The following is a 15,088-nucleotide window of genomic DNA, read 5'->3' as shown; positions in this document are numbered from 1 at the left end:
CAAATGATTAAGGAACAGAGATGATATGACGGGTGACTTGAAGGGATCTATGAAACTCACGTATGGTGTCAAAATAAATCTTACCACACTTCATTTGAGATCACCGAGGTGAAAAATATGTACCAAGGGGTTATCATTAAAAACCTAGCAATATGCATTCGACGATAATGGCTCACAAATGAAGAGGAGTTACATGATGTCAAGAAGATACATACAGGTTTTTTACACTTACAGGTACTGCAAAACTAGCCAGGAGCTACCATGGCTTTTAGAAAGAGTCTGCAATGAAAGATTTCATAACAATGAAAGATTTCATAACAGGATCTGCATTGAAGTCGTGACGACTGATTTCCATGACACGAACCTCATTTGGTTTTTTGTGATATCTGACCTCCGAACCACTAAAAGTGGAATTATCCTACACATGAAGAACAAGGTTACTAGGCCCTCCACCACAATCATCGATTATCATTTACAGGTCAATTATCTGGTGATAAGGACACAAAATGAGACTACAAAATAGTCACAAAGTTAACTACAATAGTGTCATGTCAAACGATCTTTGCCACAGAGGTCAACACCACCAAGTTAGGAGTTATACACTGGAACCTGTTCTTCACTACATAACAATGAATACACTTATAGTCTTTCACAAGAGCTATCAAAGTTAGAAATATCCCGATGCACTTATAAAGCACCTGAAGTAAGATTCATTTTCACAACAGCACACCACCATAGCACAACCCGACTGGTGTCCACATCAAACCACCAATATTTTCAGTCCAAGTCTTTATCAACATAAATATTGTCCAAAATTGACAGCTGTCGTTTGATGATCATACGCCCACCAAACAAGCACATACCAACTCTTGCTGCTCAAATTCGTTGTGCGTACTGTTACAAATGGGTAGATGTGATGTAAAGATAACACAGAAATTAATTGAGAGAACCAGCAAATGATGAGATCTCGTTGACTGGAAAACTGACAGAGAATAAATCAAAACATAAATAAACCATCAACCCAAAGTCTACTATAATTTGCAATAATTTAAGTTGGTGTATTAGTCATCACACATGATGAACAACGCCAAATTTTAGAGCAACAGAACTTTCTCTCAGCTGATTCTGAAAGATTGAAATCATCTCATCATCAAACACAGCACAAGACCCTGCTCTTTGTATCATTTCCAGTGTTAAAGCTATGGAACACTAAGAAATGGATCAACCTTAAATCTTATTCGTTGTTTTTTTCAAAGTGCTAAGTGGAAATGGCAGTTTTGTCAACAGTAAATGAACACACCAGTAATCTGAATGGTGGAATTTGATCTCAAGCACAACCCGCCATCCGTGCTCAGGTTTGGCAACACAAAACAAACCCAAAGTGAAATTTGACATCAAATAAGGAACAAAAGCAATGCGGTGATAGTTGGGCTATGAAATGGAATGTTTTGTCTTGCCAACAGGCCACTTCACAGGACAGTTGACCGATAATTCATAACCCCAATCAATGGAAGTACAGCTTGGCGATCAGGATTTCCTACCGTCTAAGAGCAGAATTCTCCCAACCAAAAGATGACCTGACTACATTACTGGAGAGATCATGTGCTGTGAAATGACCCCAAGCCATGTGAACTTGATTGAAAAATCATAATTCAAAATCCTAAGGAACATAAGCATTATAATTCCTCCCTCTGGCGTAATTTCTCTGCAGCCTCTGGATCATGTTTTGGCATAAGTTCCTTGATCCTGTTAATGTAGTCGGTCTTCTCTGTGCATCCTTTGCAGCTTTCATCCCAGTCAGATAAGATGCGCTTCAAGTCTTTCACTTTCAATTTCCTGAAGTTAACCGATGCCAAATCGATCTGTTTTTCTGAAAATAAGAGAAAAAATTGAGGGACTCACATTGACAGTGACACACTAGATGTTGTGCATGAGCCATGAAACATGTAGATCTGAACTCCAGCTACTTACAATGTAGACTAGTAAACCTTTTCAATCTTTCAAAAGCCAATGCAGTAGGCAGTTTGTTTACTAGTTTCCATGGTTGCCAAATACAATCTATGTATCCATGACAGAAATAGGCACAATACAGCAACAAGGCATAAGGATGACAATAGTGGAAACACAGAGAATGGTCTGACATGAACAACATTTGCCCATTGTACTTGTTGCCTTATACTAAATTTGGAATCTTGGAAAGTCACACAGCAGCTTAATCTATCCTCGAAATGTGGATGTGATGATGGTTTTTTCAGACTTCACTCACAGTCTCAACATCCTTTCAGCCAGGTGTAGAGCCTTCACAGTGACCAGCCACAAAGAAACCTACATACCATATTTCAAGTCACAGACGCTATCCATTTTGTCATTAATTTTTGCACAAATCTTTCCAGCAGGCATTCCTAGACTGGCAGGCCGAGTTAATTCATTCAACATCCTAGTGGCAGAGGTCTCTGCAGCACCAATAGTATAACACTGAAATGAAATGAAATTGCCTAGAAGTTAGAGCTCGGGTAGAACAGGGGCTACTAAGGCAGATCAAAGAAGAGAGGCAAAAGAAAACAAGACAATGATCAGACCCTCTCCCAAATTCTTACCAGTTGACCATGAAATTGCTAAAATTCGATCCCAGTTACATACTTCAAAGGCAACATTCAAGATTACTGAGCCAAAACCAAAATGACATATTTACTACTTGTAAACTGTTGAGGACTTCTTTACTTGCTTAAAAACACCTGCAAAGCTTTATACCTAAATAAATGAGACCCAATGTGAATTGTCAATATCTATTATGCACTTACAAATCGTTCATCTTTTCCTTTCTTTGTCTTGCACGTTTCGATAAGTCTTTTTTCAATCTTTTCTTGGTTATACTTCTCATCATCAGGAAGGCCAGCCATAAATTTGGTAACAAACTTCACACATACTGAAATAAAAGAACATTAGGTTAGCCTATAGTCTAGACAGTCTACATGGGATGGGACAACTTCAGCATCAACTGAAGAGTCACGGCCATAGTTTAAACAGCGGCAAATCCAGGCGTGGGTATTTTCACACACCCTCCCATTCAGACACAGCCTAAATATCACGATCAAACCAATGCAAGAATGGCCTGTAGACCCTATTTGGGGTTGGACGATCGATGACTGGACGACAGGCTATACACTCTAAGCCAAGTAGAAATCGATGGTGTGGCTTACAATCTGTGCCATGTCTGATGTCACTTTGTCAGCGACAGCACTGCCATCCCTGCCCTGGCTATCATAGTCATGCCTCCTATAAATCAATCATTGGCCCTGGCAAAGCAGAAAAGATTCAATCACCAATACAAACCTTCACAGTTCTCCTCCGTCTTTGGTTTCAAGCCGTACACTTGCGTGAACATGACACAGACAAGCAGGGCGGTACATGACCACCACTTCAGATATCCTGACCAGTTCATTTTAGGATTTTTCTGAAACTGAAAGTTCTGACAAGAAAAGAGAAATCACACTCCTTTTCAAACAGCGATATCTAACTTATTCAATAAAAGAAATCCACCAAACTGCGTCTTCAGGTCGTCTGTATATTGTGATGAATGATGACTGAACAGTCAGAGTGATTATGACTGTACTGTCGGCAATAAATAGGGTAAATACTAGGAGAAAACGAATGTGTAGTCTGCTTATTCAGCATGTACACATGCACTGTACATGTGTAGTACAGTTGGCGAGATTTGATTGGTCCGCGTCATCACCGGCATTCAAGATGTCAGCCCCCATTGGAGCGGGTTCGTAGAAAATGTGAAACTGAATAATCTGGCGAAATGGAATCACTCGCCCAGAGTGGAGCTCGTTAGCGGTAGCTCGCAAACGCATGAGAGTCAGGATGCGTTGTGTAGACTGATACAAATACAATGAATACCAAGTTAAAAAAATTTGTATTCACAATTAGGCCTACTGCACTACAGCATTGTGTCATAGTAGATTTCTATTTAACTGGACCATAAGTAATTACGGACGGCGTATCCCTTTAATAAGATTAAGTTGCAAAAAATGTTTGCATGTTTGCCAAGACGACATATCAAAATGTATTCGTCTCTTGGTTGCCAATAAAAGTAATTCTTTGAGACATTTAAGATAAGCCAAATGCTCCTCCCCTCGCACACGTTAAGGCATAAGTGCTAAACACAAGATCATAGAGCCTTTTCGAACTGCAAGAATATAATTAAACAGAACCACAAATTTAGAACAGAATTTTTAAAGCCTACATTAGACCTACAGTACGGTAACATTTAAACAATCACCAACTCCAATAAAGATCTCACCAACAGAATGTAACTGTTGGCCTTAGATTTGCAAGACATATCAAAACCACCTCACAACACTTGCAAAATCATTATTAGCGAGAATAAGTATGCTGCAGAATGAGGAGGTGCACGGAAGGGAATTCGAACACAAGTCATCTTGGTTACCGAGATCCCAAACCTAATTTGTCCCTTCAAATCACAGCCGGCCGGCACAGTGAGCATGGGAAGAATAGATTCCAAGGGAGTCGACTCGAAGTTTAGAACAAATCCGCCATGTCGCTGACATCGTTGGCGCCAAAAACTATTTCTTTTGACCCTGTTGACCTCGATTCTAAAAACTTTTTCAAAAAGGCCATTCGAGCGTGAAATCAACTGCTAGCTTCATCTTTTATACCACTGAGGTGTATAAATACGATATATTGAGAAAAATCTGTACAACTATCGAAATATGAGATTACTTGGAACTATTTCGGCTAATCACTCTGCCACCTGCGCAACCTTGTCACAATTGCGGCGCGTTTTCAACATGGCGACGACGTGAATGGTATTAGAGGGATGTCATCTGGTCATGCATCACCTGGCTCGTTGATAACAGGCAAATAAAATCCTCCGAGACCATGAAAGCATTGACGGTACAGCGCTTTGAGTGTTAGGCCGTGGTTCGGCTGGTCACGGGTTCGACTCCCGGTGAATCTGCCTTTTTTTCTATTTTTTTTCGTCATCTTGTTATCTATTCATTCATGTTCATGTTATTATTTTCATTATTATCTTTATCATTATTATATCCTGAAGAAAACCACCGAAACAAACTTTTTCAAACAGCAGCACGCACTGATTCCATGCATTCGAGTACTTCCGGGGATGATTCGTATCAGCAGCAAGATTTCTCGAGGCTACATTGGGGTGGAAATGTATTTCTGTCAGACCGTGACTTCTCCAATCAGAATTAGTTAAAGACATCCTGAAATTCAAACTTTTTATACTTCTTCGTCATATCGAGAGGCGGAGTAGATTGAAAAACACTGCTGCCAGGATGTTTAAAGGGGATCGCCGTTCGTTCACATATATTTACTGGAGAACCGGTACGGTTACGGTAGTGGCGTGTGTCATTTTCATTCAAGCGACGACCAATGTAAACGGGCAGACGGCGTGAGCCTTTAAAATCCCCTATGCATGGAATAACTCGTTCCCCGTGTCCCCCCCCCCCCCCCTCTCTAAAAATGGGGAAAATGTCCACCTCAAGACGGGGATATTTTTTAATTTTAAGTAATCGCGCAGTACCATTTCTTTTAGCTCAGATGGCGCCAGGTGGGGTTCCTGTCAAAATCATTGATGACGAAACTCGCGAAACTCTGCAGGGTTGACCAGAAAGGTTTTCCTGGCACAATTCTACTCCGCCAGCAGCAGACTAGGAATAAGACGTTAGGACAGTATATACCGGCTACGGGGGGGGGGGGGCTACCGGCCCCCAATGATCACCGAAAAACGTGTTTTTCATGCAGATTTTGACGTTTTTCAGTAAAATTCTTGGTCAAAGATACCGAACAAATGACGTGTATGGAATATCAGGAGGGGACCCGTGTGTGGGGTGAGGATGAGGCAAACAAACGCATTGTTTTTATATATCTAGACGACGGCATTGCCGCCGACACACCGCCGCTTGGTCATCCCGCTTGGCCCAGAACTCGCGACAAAGTTCTGCTACATACTAGATGCTATTTCACATCACGAGCAATTAATTATAACATAAAATCGATGAAGTTGCCGGAGATTAGCTCAATCTTATCGCAAAACTCGTCACGAAATAATTCATGGCTCGATTAGCGCGCACTGTGATTATTAGAAACCCCGCCATTCAACAAAAGAGCAACGTCCCGTTGGTCGCCGAGGAGACGTTTGTATCACGTGACCCATAGATCAACAGAAGGCCTGTCGTGTGCTTATGTCCACATATTGAAGTATTTTGTACACATTTAATTTAACTTGGGTGGGAAGATTTTATAATGAAGGGATATATTTTCATATCTTAGATAAGTGTAAAACATTGATTCTTCGAGGATTTGTGGTGGAATTTCGTACGTTTAGACGAAGGTAGGTGATTTTCTGTCATATGATTATGTTGTCTTCATAAAGGTTCTGTCATAAATCACACCGTCCATTAATAGAGACTATAGCCTATATGTAAAAGCCTTCGGCCTTTAATCACGCCAAGGCATTTCGTGCACCCTAGTTTGGAACCGGGGTTTTGAACAGTGTTTTAAAAGCGGGTGATTTGTGTGGTTGACTTATAATATCAAGCAGCCGCACGCATTTAATTGACTATCCTCACTAACTGTGGTATAAACTGTTGATGAAATACAACTCAAAACAGCTGGTATAGGATGTCGTAAGAGACAATGTCACAACCACTAGCTAATTTCCGAAACTTGTTATCACTGAGTAACTGTCAGTTTCAGGCAACTTGATGCTTGGTTCAATGCCCACTTTTATGCTCTGTTGCACATTTTAGACCGAATGCAAATTTATTTAACATATAAAGTGAGAATCACCGCTTTGTCAGACTTTCACCAATTAGCTATATTTCTAAGCGTCCCATCAATCCAAATACAGCGTTGTCGATCACAAGTCACAATCATTGTAATATTCGCTTGATTAAAATATTTCCAAAGTCCTTGTATTCATCCATCGCCAATATTTGGCTAAGCTTTCTGGCATTAAGGACACCATATATTCTTTGCTTCACAGAAATAACTCCATATTAAACGATCCTCAAGAAATCAAGCATGAACACTTCGCATAAAGGCTTTTAAAACTTCGTCATAGCCTTATATATTTTGCCACAAGGCGATATTAATAAGGTGTATACGAATTCAACTATATGTCGATGCATGAAAATATGACCGAAGCAGGCTTAGCTTTCATTGTGCGCATCGAGGTCGGCGTATAAATCCACTGACACAGACGACACCGCGGCCCGGTAAAGAAGTAGAAATTTCCCCCTGGAAAAAGTGTCCGGCCCTATTGTATTCTGACGGATATGGTATTGAATATGTATTTTGATCTTCATTTTTGTCAGGACTTCTGGGGCCATATCATTGATCCAAAATGTAGATTTTCAATGTCGTTGGTCAATGATATACATGTACTTCTTCTTTTTAGTTGTGCTGACCAAGATGGCAGCCACGTCACTGCCAAAGATCAGCCCGAAGGGGACGCCCGTGGCCACCCCGCCGTCTCCCGCAAAGAGCGTTCATTCCTATGTCTGTACGCCGCCTGTGATAGCTGCCGTCCCGACAGCGATGACAAGACCGAAAACCCTCCAAAACATACACGTACCATCAGTATATGAACCTTTTCCTCCGAGACTAATCACTTCAATAGATAATGTGGACTTTAGAAAAATTCCCTCCAAAGTGAACCCTCTAGCTCCGGCGCCGCCCCAGAGGCGTACGGCCATGTTGGAGACAGTCGAACCACATTGGGAGAACAACCAGCGGAGTGACTTGATGCAGAAGATGCACAGAAGTCGGTATCATACGGCGTATCAAAAGTGGGCTTACGGATCACCGGCAGAGAAAGAAATATACAGGTAAGAGTCTCCCACAAATCATTAACTCGTCCCGAAGACAATATTCGTCCTTAGGAAAGTGTGTCTTGACCTGATGACAATTCGTATTTGGGACAACACGTCATGAGCACAATCTATCATGAGGACAATCCGTCCTGAGGACAATTAGTCCCAATAACAATTCGTCCTGAGGAACACCAGTTCGTCTTGATGACAAATCATCCTAACAGGGACAATTTTGTCTCGAGGACAGTCGACCTACCATAGCCAGGACCGATAACAGTCCTTACAGTATCGAGCAGTGACAGGAACAAAACAGAAACTCAAGGACACTGAGTATTTTTTCTTTGCTCCCATCGTTTTCGTCTCTAAGTTTCTAGAACATTGCCGAAATTAAGCAATATCTCCTACCCAATACTGGCCCTCTTCTATGGAATAGTGGTTAAACTCACACATAACACAGGAAATAGTAAGCAGTTCGTGGTTTACTGTTATTGAAACAGTGGCCTGGGTTCAATATTGACAAAGTTATTTAGGTAAGACGCACGGAAAGTCACAACCAACGTGAAAAATTGAAGTAACACTAATTGGGCAAGCAAACCGTTTTTTTCTATTCTTCCTTTCACGTGGGTATAGACCTCGACTCTGGTGACATTGGACGTCTTGGCGACAACGAATTAGCCGTTTCTGATTCGTGTATGGAGCGAAGGCAATACGATTCTGCTTTGACGTACCAAAAGATGTTTGGAGGGTAGATACGTGAACAAGAGAACTTCCCCCTACCGCTTTTCATATCCCGAGCCCGTAATATTTCAGGAGACAGGGTTGCTCGCCCTACCGGTACCACTTAACTTGTGGCAAAAGTTGCACACGGCAGAATTTTACACATCAACGCGCGTTTTCTGGAAGCTGAGCAATGTCAATATACATTGAGGGTCAAGATGGAGTTTTATGGCGTTTTTGCATTCATTGTTGCTATAAATTGAAACTTGTCCCTCGAGTAGCATTTGAAATAATGATTTCAGCCATAAAATCAAAGGTGCTGTTTTAAATATCAGCCAATTATCACTCGTGGGTCAACATGAGACCCCCTTTAAATATTGAGTGATTGATTTTGAAAATAATACTCATGCAAGCCCCGAGGAGACGAATACATTGATATGTCGTCTTGGCAAACATACATAAATACATTATAAGCCTAAAATAAATAAATCCATTCCTTTTCTTATATCGTATAATGCCTTGGTTTGCCTTATCTAATATTTGGTGTTGACAATATTTCTTAACAGAAGTTGTGCACTTTGGCTAAAGATTTGATATCGAGCCAGGCAAAGTGATTGGGAAAGTTTGGTTCACTTCATCCCTTTTTGGTGGATGTGGCCGGCTGATCCTGAAGATTCGGTGCAATGGTTCTAATTTGCGGATATGGCCGATTTCGCGGATTTTAATCTTACTGCAAATCACTAATCTTGCATAGTTTCGTATAACAAGGATCTTTTCCACACATAAAATGCCATCCAAATGTTCTCCCTGGAAAGTGCCTTATACTTTGAGTGGCCCCTAAAACACTGGTCTTTTCAATCACTGAGACCCCTTCAACTTATGTTAAACACAACATTTCATACCTTTGTACTTCGTAATCAATCGGAACCAATCTGTAAATTACGTCTGGTTGTGAAGGTTGCCTCAAATCATTAAAAACAATCATAAAAATCCTCAGTTGACCATTAGCAAATGAATAAATGTATTTGGATTGTCATAGAGGCTTAAACGTTTCGTTCCTGTGAACGATTCCTTTGGTAGTTCAATGGTCTTTGTGAAAGACAAGTTGGGCTGAATATAAGACCTATTCAGATTATTCATACTTGACTAAATTATTTGGTAAATGCTGACGTATGATTTATGTATTGCATGGGGCACGTTACCCTGAATGCTATCGTGTTAGCTTCGTTTTATTTTCTAATTCTAGCTAAATGGACTTACAATAATGGCTATCGCATAAATCTATACTTGCGGCATGAAATTATTCATATTCCGGTGAAATCTCTTGACCGGACACCCGATGGCGGAAAAGCGGGTTATTGCTTTTCATATATCAGTATATATCTCATTTAGGTACAAACTTCATCTGCTATTCGGGGGTGATTTCATAGTCGTTACTCGCCACACAGCCATGGCATGGCAACAGTGGCAAATCGATTTACGTTCATAGTACCTAGCACCTTTGAGCTGCCCCCCCCCCCCCCGTCCGTCCGTCAACTCTTGCAGGAATCAATTCCAATATAAACTCTCAGCCGGTGCGTTGCTGGTCTATATGAAATGCTAGCATCGTCTATCCGGATGTAAATATGCCATAGCACTTACAGTATACGTCAGATGAATAATCAACAAGTTTAATAACGTACAAATAGAAATTGCTTTCCAATACCAATGTTGTATGCTCCACGCTTATCACACCCTAACATGGTTGTCGCACCACCAAGCAGCGTTTGGCGCAGAATAAAACAATGGTCGCCGTGAATGCTACAGTTATGTTATCACTTATACTTCGCTACAACATTGCACCAATCAACAGCTAATACTTAGTATCGTGTCACCAGCAGCGGTGACATATCATGCCACATGTCGATTCGGTCTACTTATAATCCACTAAATCACCATGTCCTTTTATCAAAGAACACCAAACGAGGACATGACAGATTAACATGCGATATATATTGATTGGGGACAAACGATACACGGGACACCGATTCTTTCGAAGTCAATCATAAAATAGCTTTTGAAGGTTTGACGGAGGTTCATGCTTTCATTTGCTTCCAAAACCGTGATGACCCAGAATGCTTCGCATAAACAGTTCTTTTTTGCTGATCTAATACAGTTAAATCCATGGGCTCTACTTTTAATTGGTTTGTGGGTTGTCCCCTGCGGCTAAAGGCTTACAAGAAGTCTTTACTATGAGGTGTAACGCTTAATCATTTTGGTCTTATTGCCTGTGGTGTGGATCACTCTGATTGTGGTATATGTTGATGATTATGATATCTCGGGGCAGTCTGTACTCTGTACTCATTACCATAGAAATGAATTGCATGGTGTAAGGAACACTACTTTGAACATCTAGACTAATGTATGGAGACCTGCGTAGTCGTCGGCAAGACAAACTAGGCTTTTGGCGGGACGAGTTCGGGTTGTCCTCAAGATTGAGTGGCGGGATAGTGACAGGGCAAATTCGGCTTGTCTTCAAGAGAACCAGCTGGCGGGTGGGCTTGTGACAGAACGAATTCAGGTTGTCCTCAAGACACACTGGGCTTGTCACACATATGTTGTCACCAGGACAGATTTGTGACGGCGCACACGCCGCTGTGACGTTGATGCATGGTCTCTTGTTTTTGTTTTGAGACTGACGAGACACGCTATATAAACGCAATCATCTTTTTTTTATTTTTTCAGGCGTTTGTTTCGAGAAGGTCTTAAACAACAGATGTCTGACCGAGACAGTAAAGTCCGGCAGACGTTTGACGCGCGCGTGAGGGAGTCCGAAGAGGCGGTGCAGAAAGACCGACAAGACATCGTGAAGGACTCACAAGACTATCACAATCATTTCAACCAAATGAAGACATTTAGAGATGCGAATAAATCGGTAGGTTATCGGGTCGGTGCGAACGTCGAACTGCAGTGCCTGGTGGGAAAGAAACCATGTTATTCATATTTGCCCCAGTGTACTGTCTCTACCTTCTCTCAAGCTGCCTTCCAACCGAAGCCAAGGGATTGTCTATATTGTATCGATGTTCTTGTTGTCTCAATCTGTCTGTGCTCTTGATGAGCCTGGAAAGCAGATTGCCTCTTTATTTATGCCTGGCGTTTGTCCAGTTGCGTGGACGGAGAGTTTACGTCTCCATTCGAATTGGTGAGGTCCCATTTCGCCTACACCGGAGCTGACGTTCCCCACGTCCAGGACGTTTTCAAGGGTGTTTTAAGTAACAAACTATATATCTTCTTTGATTGGTTGATGATGATGTTTTCAGCTGATGGAGGACCGTTGGGCGCATACGGCGAGAGTCAGGAGACGAGAGATACGCTACGAGAGAGAACTGACAATGTTCAACCCAATAAACTGGAGCCATTCGCTCACATAATCATACCCGGTTGGGACACCATATTTTCTCAGCATGTTAAACTATCCAAACGCTATCCATTTCTAATGAAATGCTATTCAAAATCCTTTAACTTTAGAACGCTACCGACTTTTATCTTTCAGGATTGTTACTTTGGAAACTTATGTTCTCAGTCATCGCACATCCTTCCCACAATTTCCCTGACTCCCCACACCCCCACACCGGCACTTCTCCCCTAATGAAGCATTCCACCCAAACCCTCACTCCCTGAACGTAGTTCCCGCCCCATTGTTTCCACCATGTCCTCCCCCTAACTGTTACCTTTCCTCCCCCAGCTCATGGAACAGAAGTGGGCACATAATCGACAAGCACACGACGCCATGATAGCAAATGAAAGAGAAATTATCAAATACAATCCTATAAACTGGGCACGAACATTAAAATAAGGTGAAACATCGGGTTGTGACGTCCCACCTTTACGTTCGTGAAGTCTGCTAATTTTGTTGGTGTCCAGTTGTCCAAAGAGTGTGTGTGTTTGGCTGAGCGTCTACCCAATAGAAGGCTGAGAAAACTGTCATGCTCTCTTTTCCCTTGTTACCTATGTGGGACTCGGTTTCACCTACGTGACGTTGCGTTCGTTTTTTTCAACCTCTCTATTGTGTAGCACAAAAGCGCACCAACACAGTTGCTTGGACAACAGGACACCCTTCATTAACTTGTAAAACATGTTTTACTTTTTTAATTTTGTCCAGTGTGCACCTCATCAATATTCAATCAATATGAGTCAGTTTCCTCAGTTTTCGTCGTGTGTTGTTTTGACTTTAATCGTCGTTGTCATCGCTGTAGTCCGTATCAATAACTGCCTCACAACCAACATGCCATCAATACCATTACCATGCAACAGGTTGGCCATAACAGCATGTAGCCAGGTAGAAATAGATAATCAATATGATGGTATCTGTCAGTCACCACAGCTGAACAGGATTTACTCAATCACCACATTTAAACAAAATTGGAATATCAAAAGTGAGGGGTGAGCGGGATCTTCAACGTGGGGTATTAAAATGGTAGTTGATCTCTTCTGCACGAACACCACTCCGAGTCCGTCAGCACAATCAAACCCTTATTACTCACGACACCGTGTTCACTCGGTTTAACGCATTGTCCCCTGAGCACTCTGTCAAGGACTGGAGACAAAGACACATCGTCGCTTACCACTTCACACCGACGCACAAGTTTGATTGCATAACTATTAGTGCCTGACGAAATCCCACAGAGAGACTCCCATCGAGCCGAGGTTGGGTTGAATCATCGCATGTGCAATGTCTTATATGTTTCTGGTCTTACTTGCAGCTGATGGAGGAGCAATGGAACTGGAACCGCCGCAGTCGTTACCTCAACTGGAGACACGAGGAGGAGCTGCTCAAGTACAACCCAATCAACTGGAGCTGCTCAATGAAGTAAAGACTCTTTTTGACTACAATGGATTCCCAGCTACTGCAAATCGGTCAGCTGCAATTGTAACTTCATGCTCCATGAAATAGCCGAAGCAGAAATTGGATGACTTTCGTAGTTACTGTTAATTCGGTCAGGGGCCGTCACGATGTTCTAAATGAAAATCCTACTTCTGTAATCATGTCTACTACGCTTCCTTCTCAAGCATGGCCTTGGTCAGCAGTGTCATTTGGTCAACACAACAATTATGTGTGCAGCAGCAAGACTCACAACATGAGGGAAGCATGCAAGAGCATCAGCCAGTGCCAATGCCCAAAAGTTGTAACGGCTCCTGAACGAATTAACAGTACTGTGTCTGAACAAACTATCAGCAAGCGGGAAGACGACTTCAGGAGGATTAAACTTGACCTGATGACACTTAATCCATTACATTTGGAGGGCTTTTGCGGTTACTGCTGTTGGGTGGTTGTGGTCCCGAAACAGAGGTGACAATGGTTCTGAAAAGTGGGGGAGGGACACTCACTAAACATGTCTCGTTTGAAGATCATCAAGTTGATTCAATGAAATATTTATTTTTGACATAGCACTGACACTTTAAATTGCCATTTGTGTGAAAATCATCTTTTCTCATCTAGATTTATTCACTTTGATAAAAAAAATCAGCACTACTAGATGTTCAATGCAAAGACATGGTTACCATGGCAGCAGACTAATCCAAGCCCAGGCTACTCTGTGATACGTAGAAAGTTTATAATGCTCTTATTTCGTGTTTAGGTTAGATTTTTTTGCGTGAAAAACAAAATTTTGGATGATTTTTAGACAATGCAATTTTAGTATTTTTTCGTTTTGCACAAGAAATCATTAGTGTTCAATTCCGAAATCGTGTCATGACACCCCAATGATCGTTTCAAGTATTTCTGGGCCTCCTTTTGATTGCCTAAGGCCTAAGCTTCAACCTCTCCAGTAAGCCTAGGTTGGCTGTTGGCTGGAGCTCCAGTGCTCAGGCTGAGAGCTTCAGTTGGTTACTAATTTACTGAACAAAACATTAATCCTCACAGTATGCTCAATGTGGACAGTGGTAACACTTTTCTATTACAAAGAATAAGAGAACAAGGGTACCATACCCACAGGGACATTCCCATATCTGGGAGGAGCTGGGCATATTCTGCTGACGTTCAGTCCATAACTGAGCTACGAGTTCAGTTACATTCTCCGATTAACAACACACAGAGTAAGATATTGTATCGTATAATCAAAATTCCGTCCCTAACATACCTTAATGCTTTTGCTTCTCACTAAAGTGACCCTGTGTGTTGACCAGAAATCGTCACAATATCATTATTGTACTAACAAATGTATCATAACTCCATGTTGAAGACTGAATTCTAAATGTATATTTTGTAAATACTTGCAATTTACTTTTGGTGTTCCATATTTTTCATGCAATGAATAAATGTATGATCACAAATACATGTGTTTTCATTTCTACATGTTGCGACGGCATTTTGACCCTCTGTCTTTGTCATTTCAATCCATACAACAGGAAGGCTAGGTAGAGATCTTCTCGAAGAAAGCCTGAACTAGTATGGTCTTCTGGCAAATTAGGTAGAAGTGAGTGTTTGCACCAAATGACATCCAGCTCCTTGCTGACAATGGTTGAAACAG

General features: G+C 41.6%; 2 protein-coding genes across 3 annotated transcripts; one reads left to right on the top strand and one right to left on the bottom strand.

Annotated features, from left to right (window-relative positions):
- Window positions 1-1,262: 1,262 nt before the first annotated feature.
- Window positions 1,263-3,676, bottom strand: LOC135491480 (mesencephalic astrocyte-derived neurotrophic factor homolog). Its single transcript, XM_064777379.1, has 4 exons — window positions 3,334-3,676; window positions 2,802-2,926; window positions 2,334-2,475; window positions 1,263-1,870 (listed from the first exon to the last, which is right to left on the bottom strand). The coding sequence occupies exons 1-4, from the start codon at window positions 3,440-3,442 to the stop codon at window positions 1,677-1,679; spliced, it is 570 nt and encodes a 189-aa protein (XP_064633449.1). The 5' UTR covers window positions 3,443-3,676; the 3' UTR covers window positions 1,263-1,676.
- A 2,520-nt stretch (window positions 3,677-6,196) lies between these two features.
- LOC135491366 (uncharacterized) lies at window positions 6,197-14,895 on the top strand. Of its 2 annotated transcripts, XM_064777176.1 has the most exons (5): window positions 6,197-6,379; window positions 7,448-7,877; window positions 11,304-11,493; window positions 11,879-11,998; window positions 13,322-14,895. In XM_064777176.1, the coding sequence occupies exons 2-4, from the start codon at window positions 7,462-7,464 to the stop codon at window positions 11,987-11,989; spliced, it is 717 nt and encodes a 238-aa protein (XP_064633246.1). In that variant the 5' UTR covers window positions 6,197-6,379; window positions 7,448-7,461; the 3' UTR covers window positions 11,990-11,998; window positions 13,322-14,895. The 2 variants fall into 2 exon arrangements, with proteins under 2 accessions (XP_064633246.1, XP_064633247.1); XM_064777177.1 differs by lacking the exon at window positions 11,879-11,998.
- The last annotated feature ends 193 nt before the right edge of the window (window positions 14,896-15,088 follow it).

The sequence above is a fragment of the Lineus longissimus genome, chromosome 7 (assembly GCF_910592395.1).
Source record: "Lineus longissimus chromosome 7, tnLinLong1.2, whole genome shotgun sequence".
Classification (NCBI taxonomy): Eukaryota; Metazoa; Nemertea; class Pilidiophora; order Heteronemertea; family Lineidae; genus Lineus; species Lineus longissimus.
This window is presented reverse-complemented; position numbering and strand designations above follow the sequence as displayed.

Bases quoted from the DNA above. Each gene is read 5' to 3' on its own strand.
- LOC135491480 (XM_064777379.1), bottom strand. From the start codon at position 3,442: ATGAACTGGTCAGGATATCTGAAGTGGTGGTCATGTACCGCCCTGCTT. The intron at 2,476-2,801 runs GTAAGTGCATAA...ATTTCATTTCAG, and splicing joins AAGGAAAAGATGAACGATTT to TGTTATACTATTGGTGCTGC. The intron at 1,871-2,333 runs GTATGTAGGTTT...TCTTATTTTCAG, and splicing joins CGTCTGTGACTTGAAATATG to AAAAACAGATCGATTTGGCA.
- LOC135491366 (XM_064777177.1), top strand. From the start codon at position 7,462: ATGGCAGCCACGTCACTGCCAAAGATCAGCCCGAAGGGGACGCCCGTG. The intron at 7,878-11,303 runs GTAAGAGTCTCC...TTATTTTTTCAG, and splicing joins GCAGAGAAAGAAATATACAG to GCGTTTGTTTCGAGAAGGTC. The intron at 11,494-13,321 runs GTAGGTTATCGG...TCTTACTTGCAG, and splicing joins TTAGAGATGCGAATAAATCG to CTGATGGAGGAGCAATGGAA.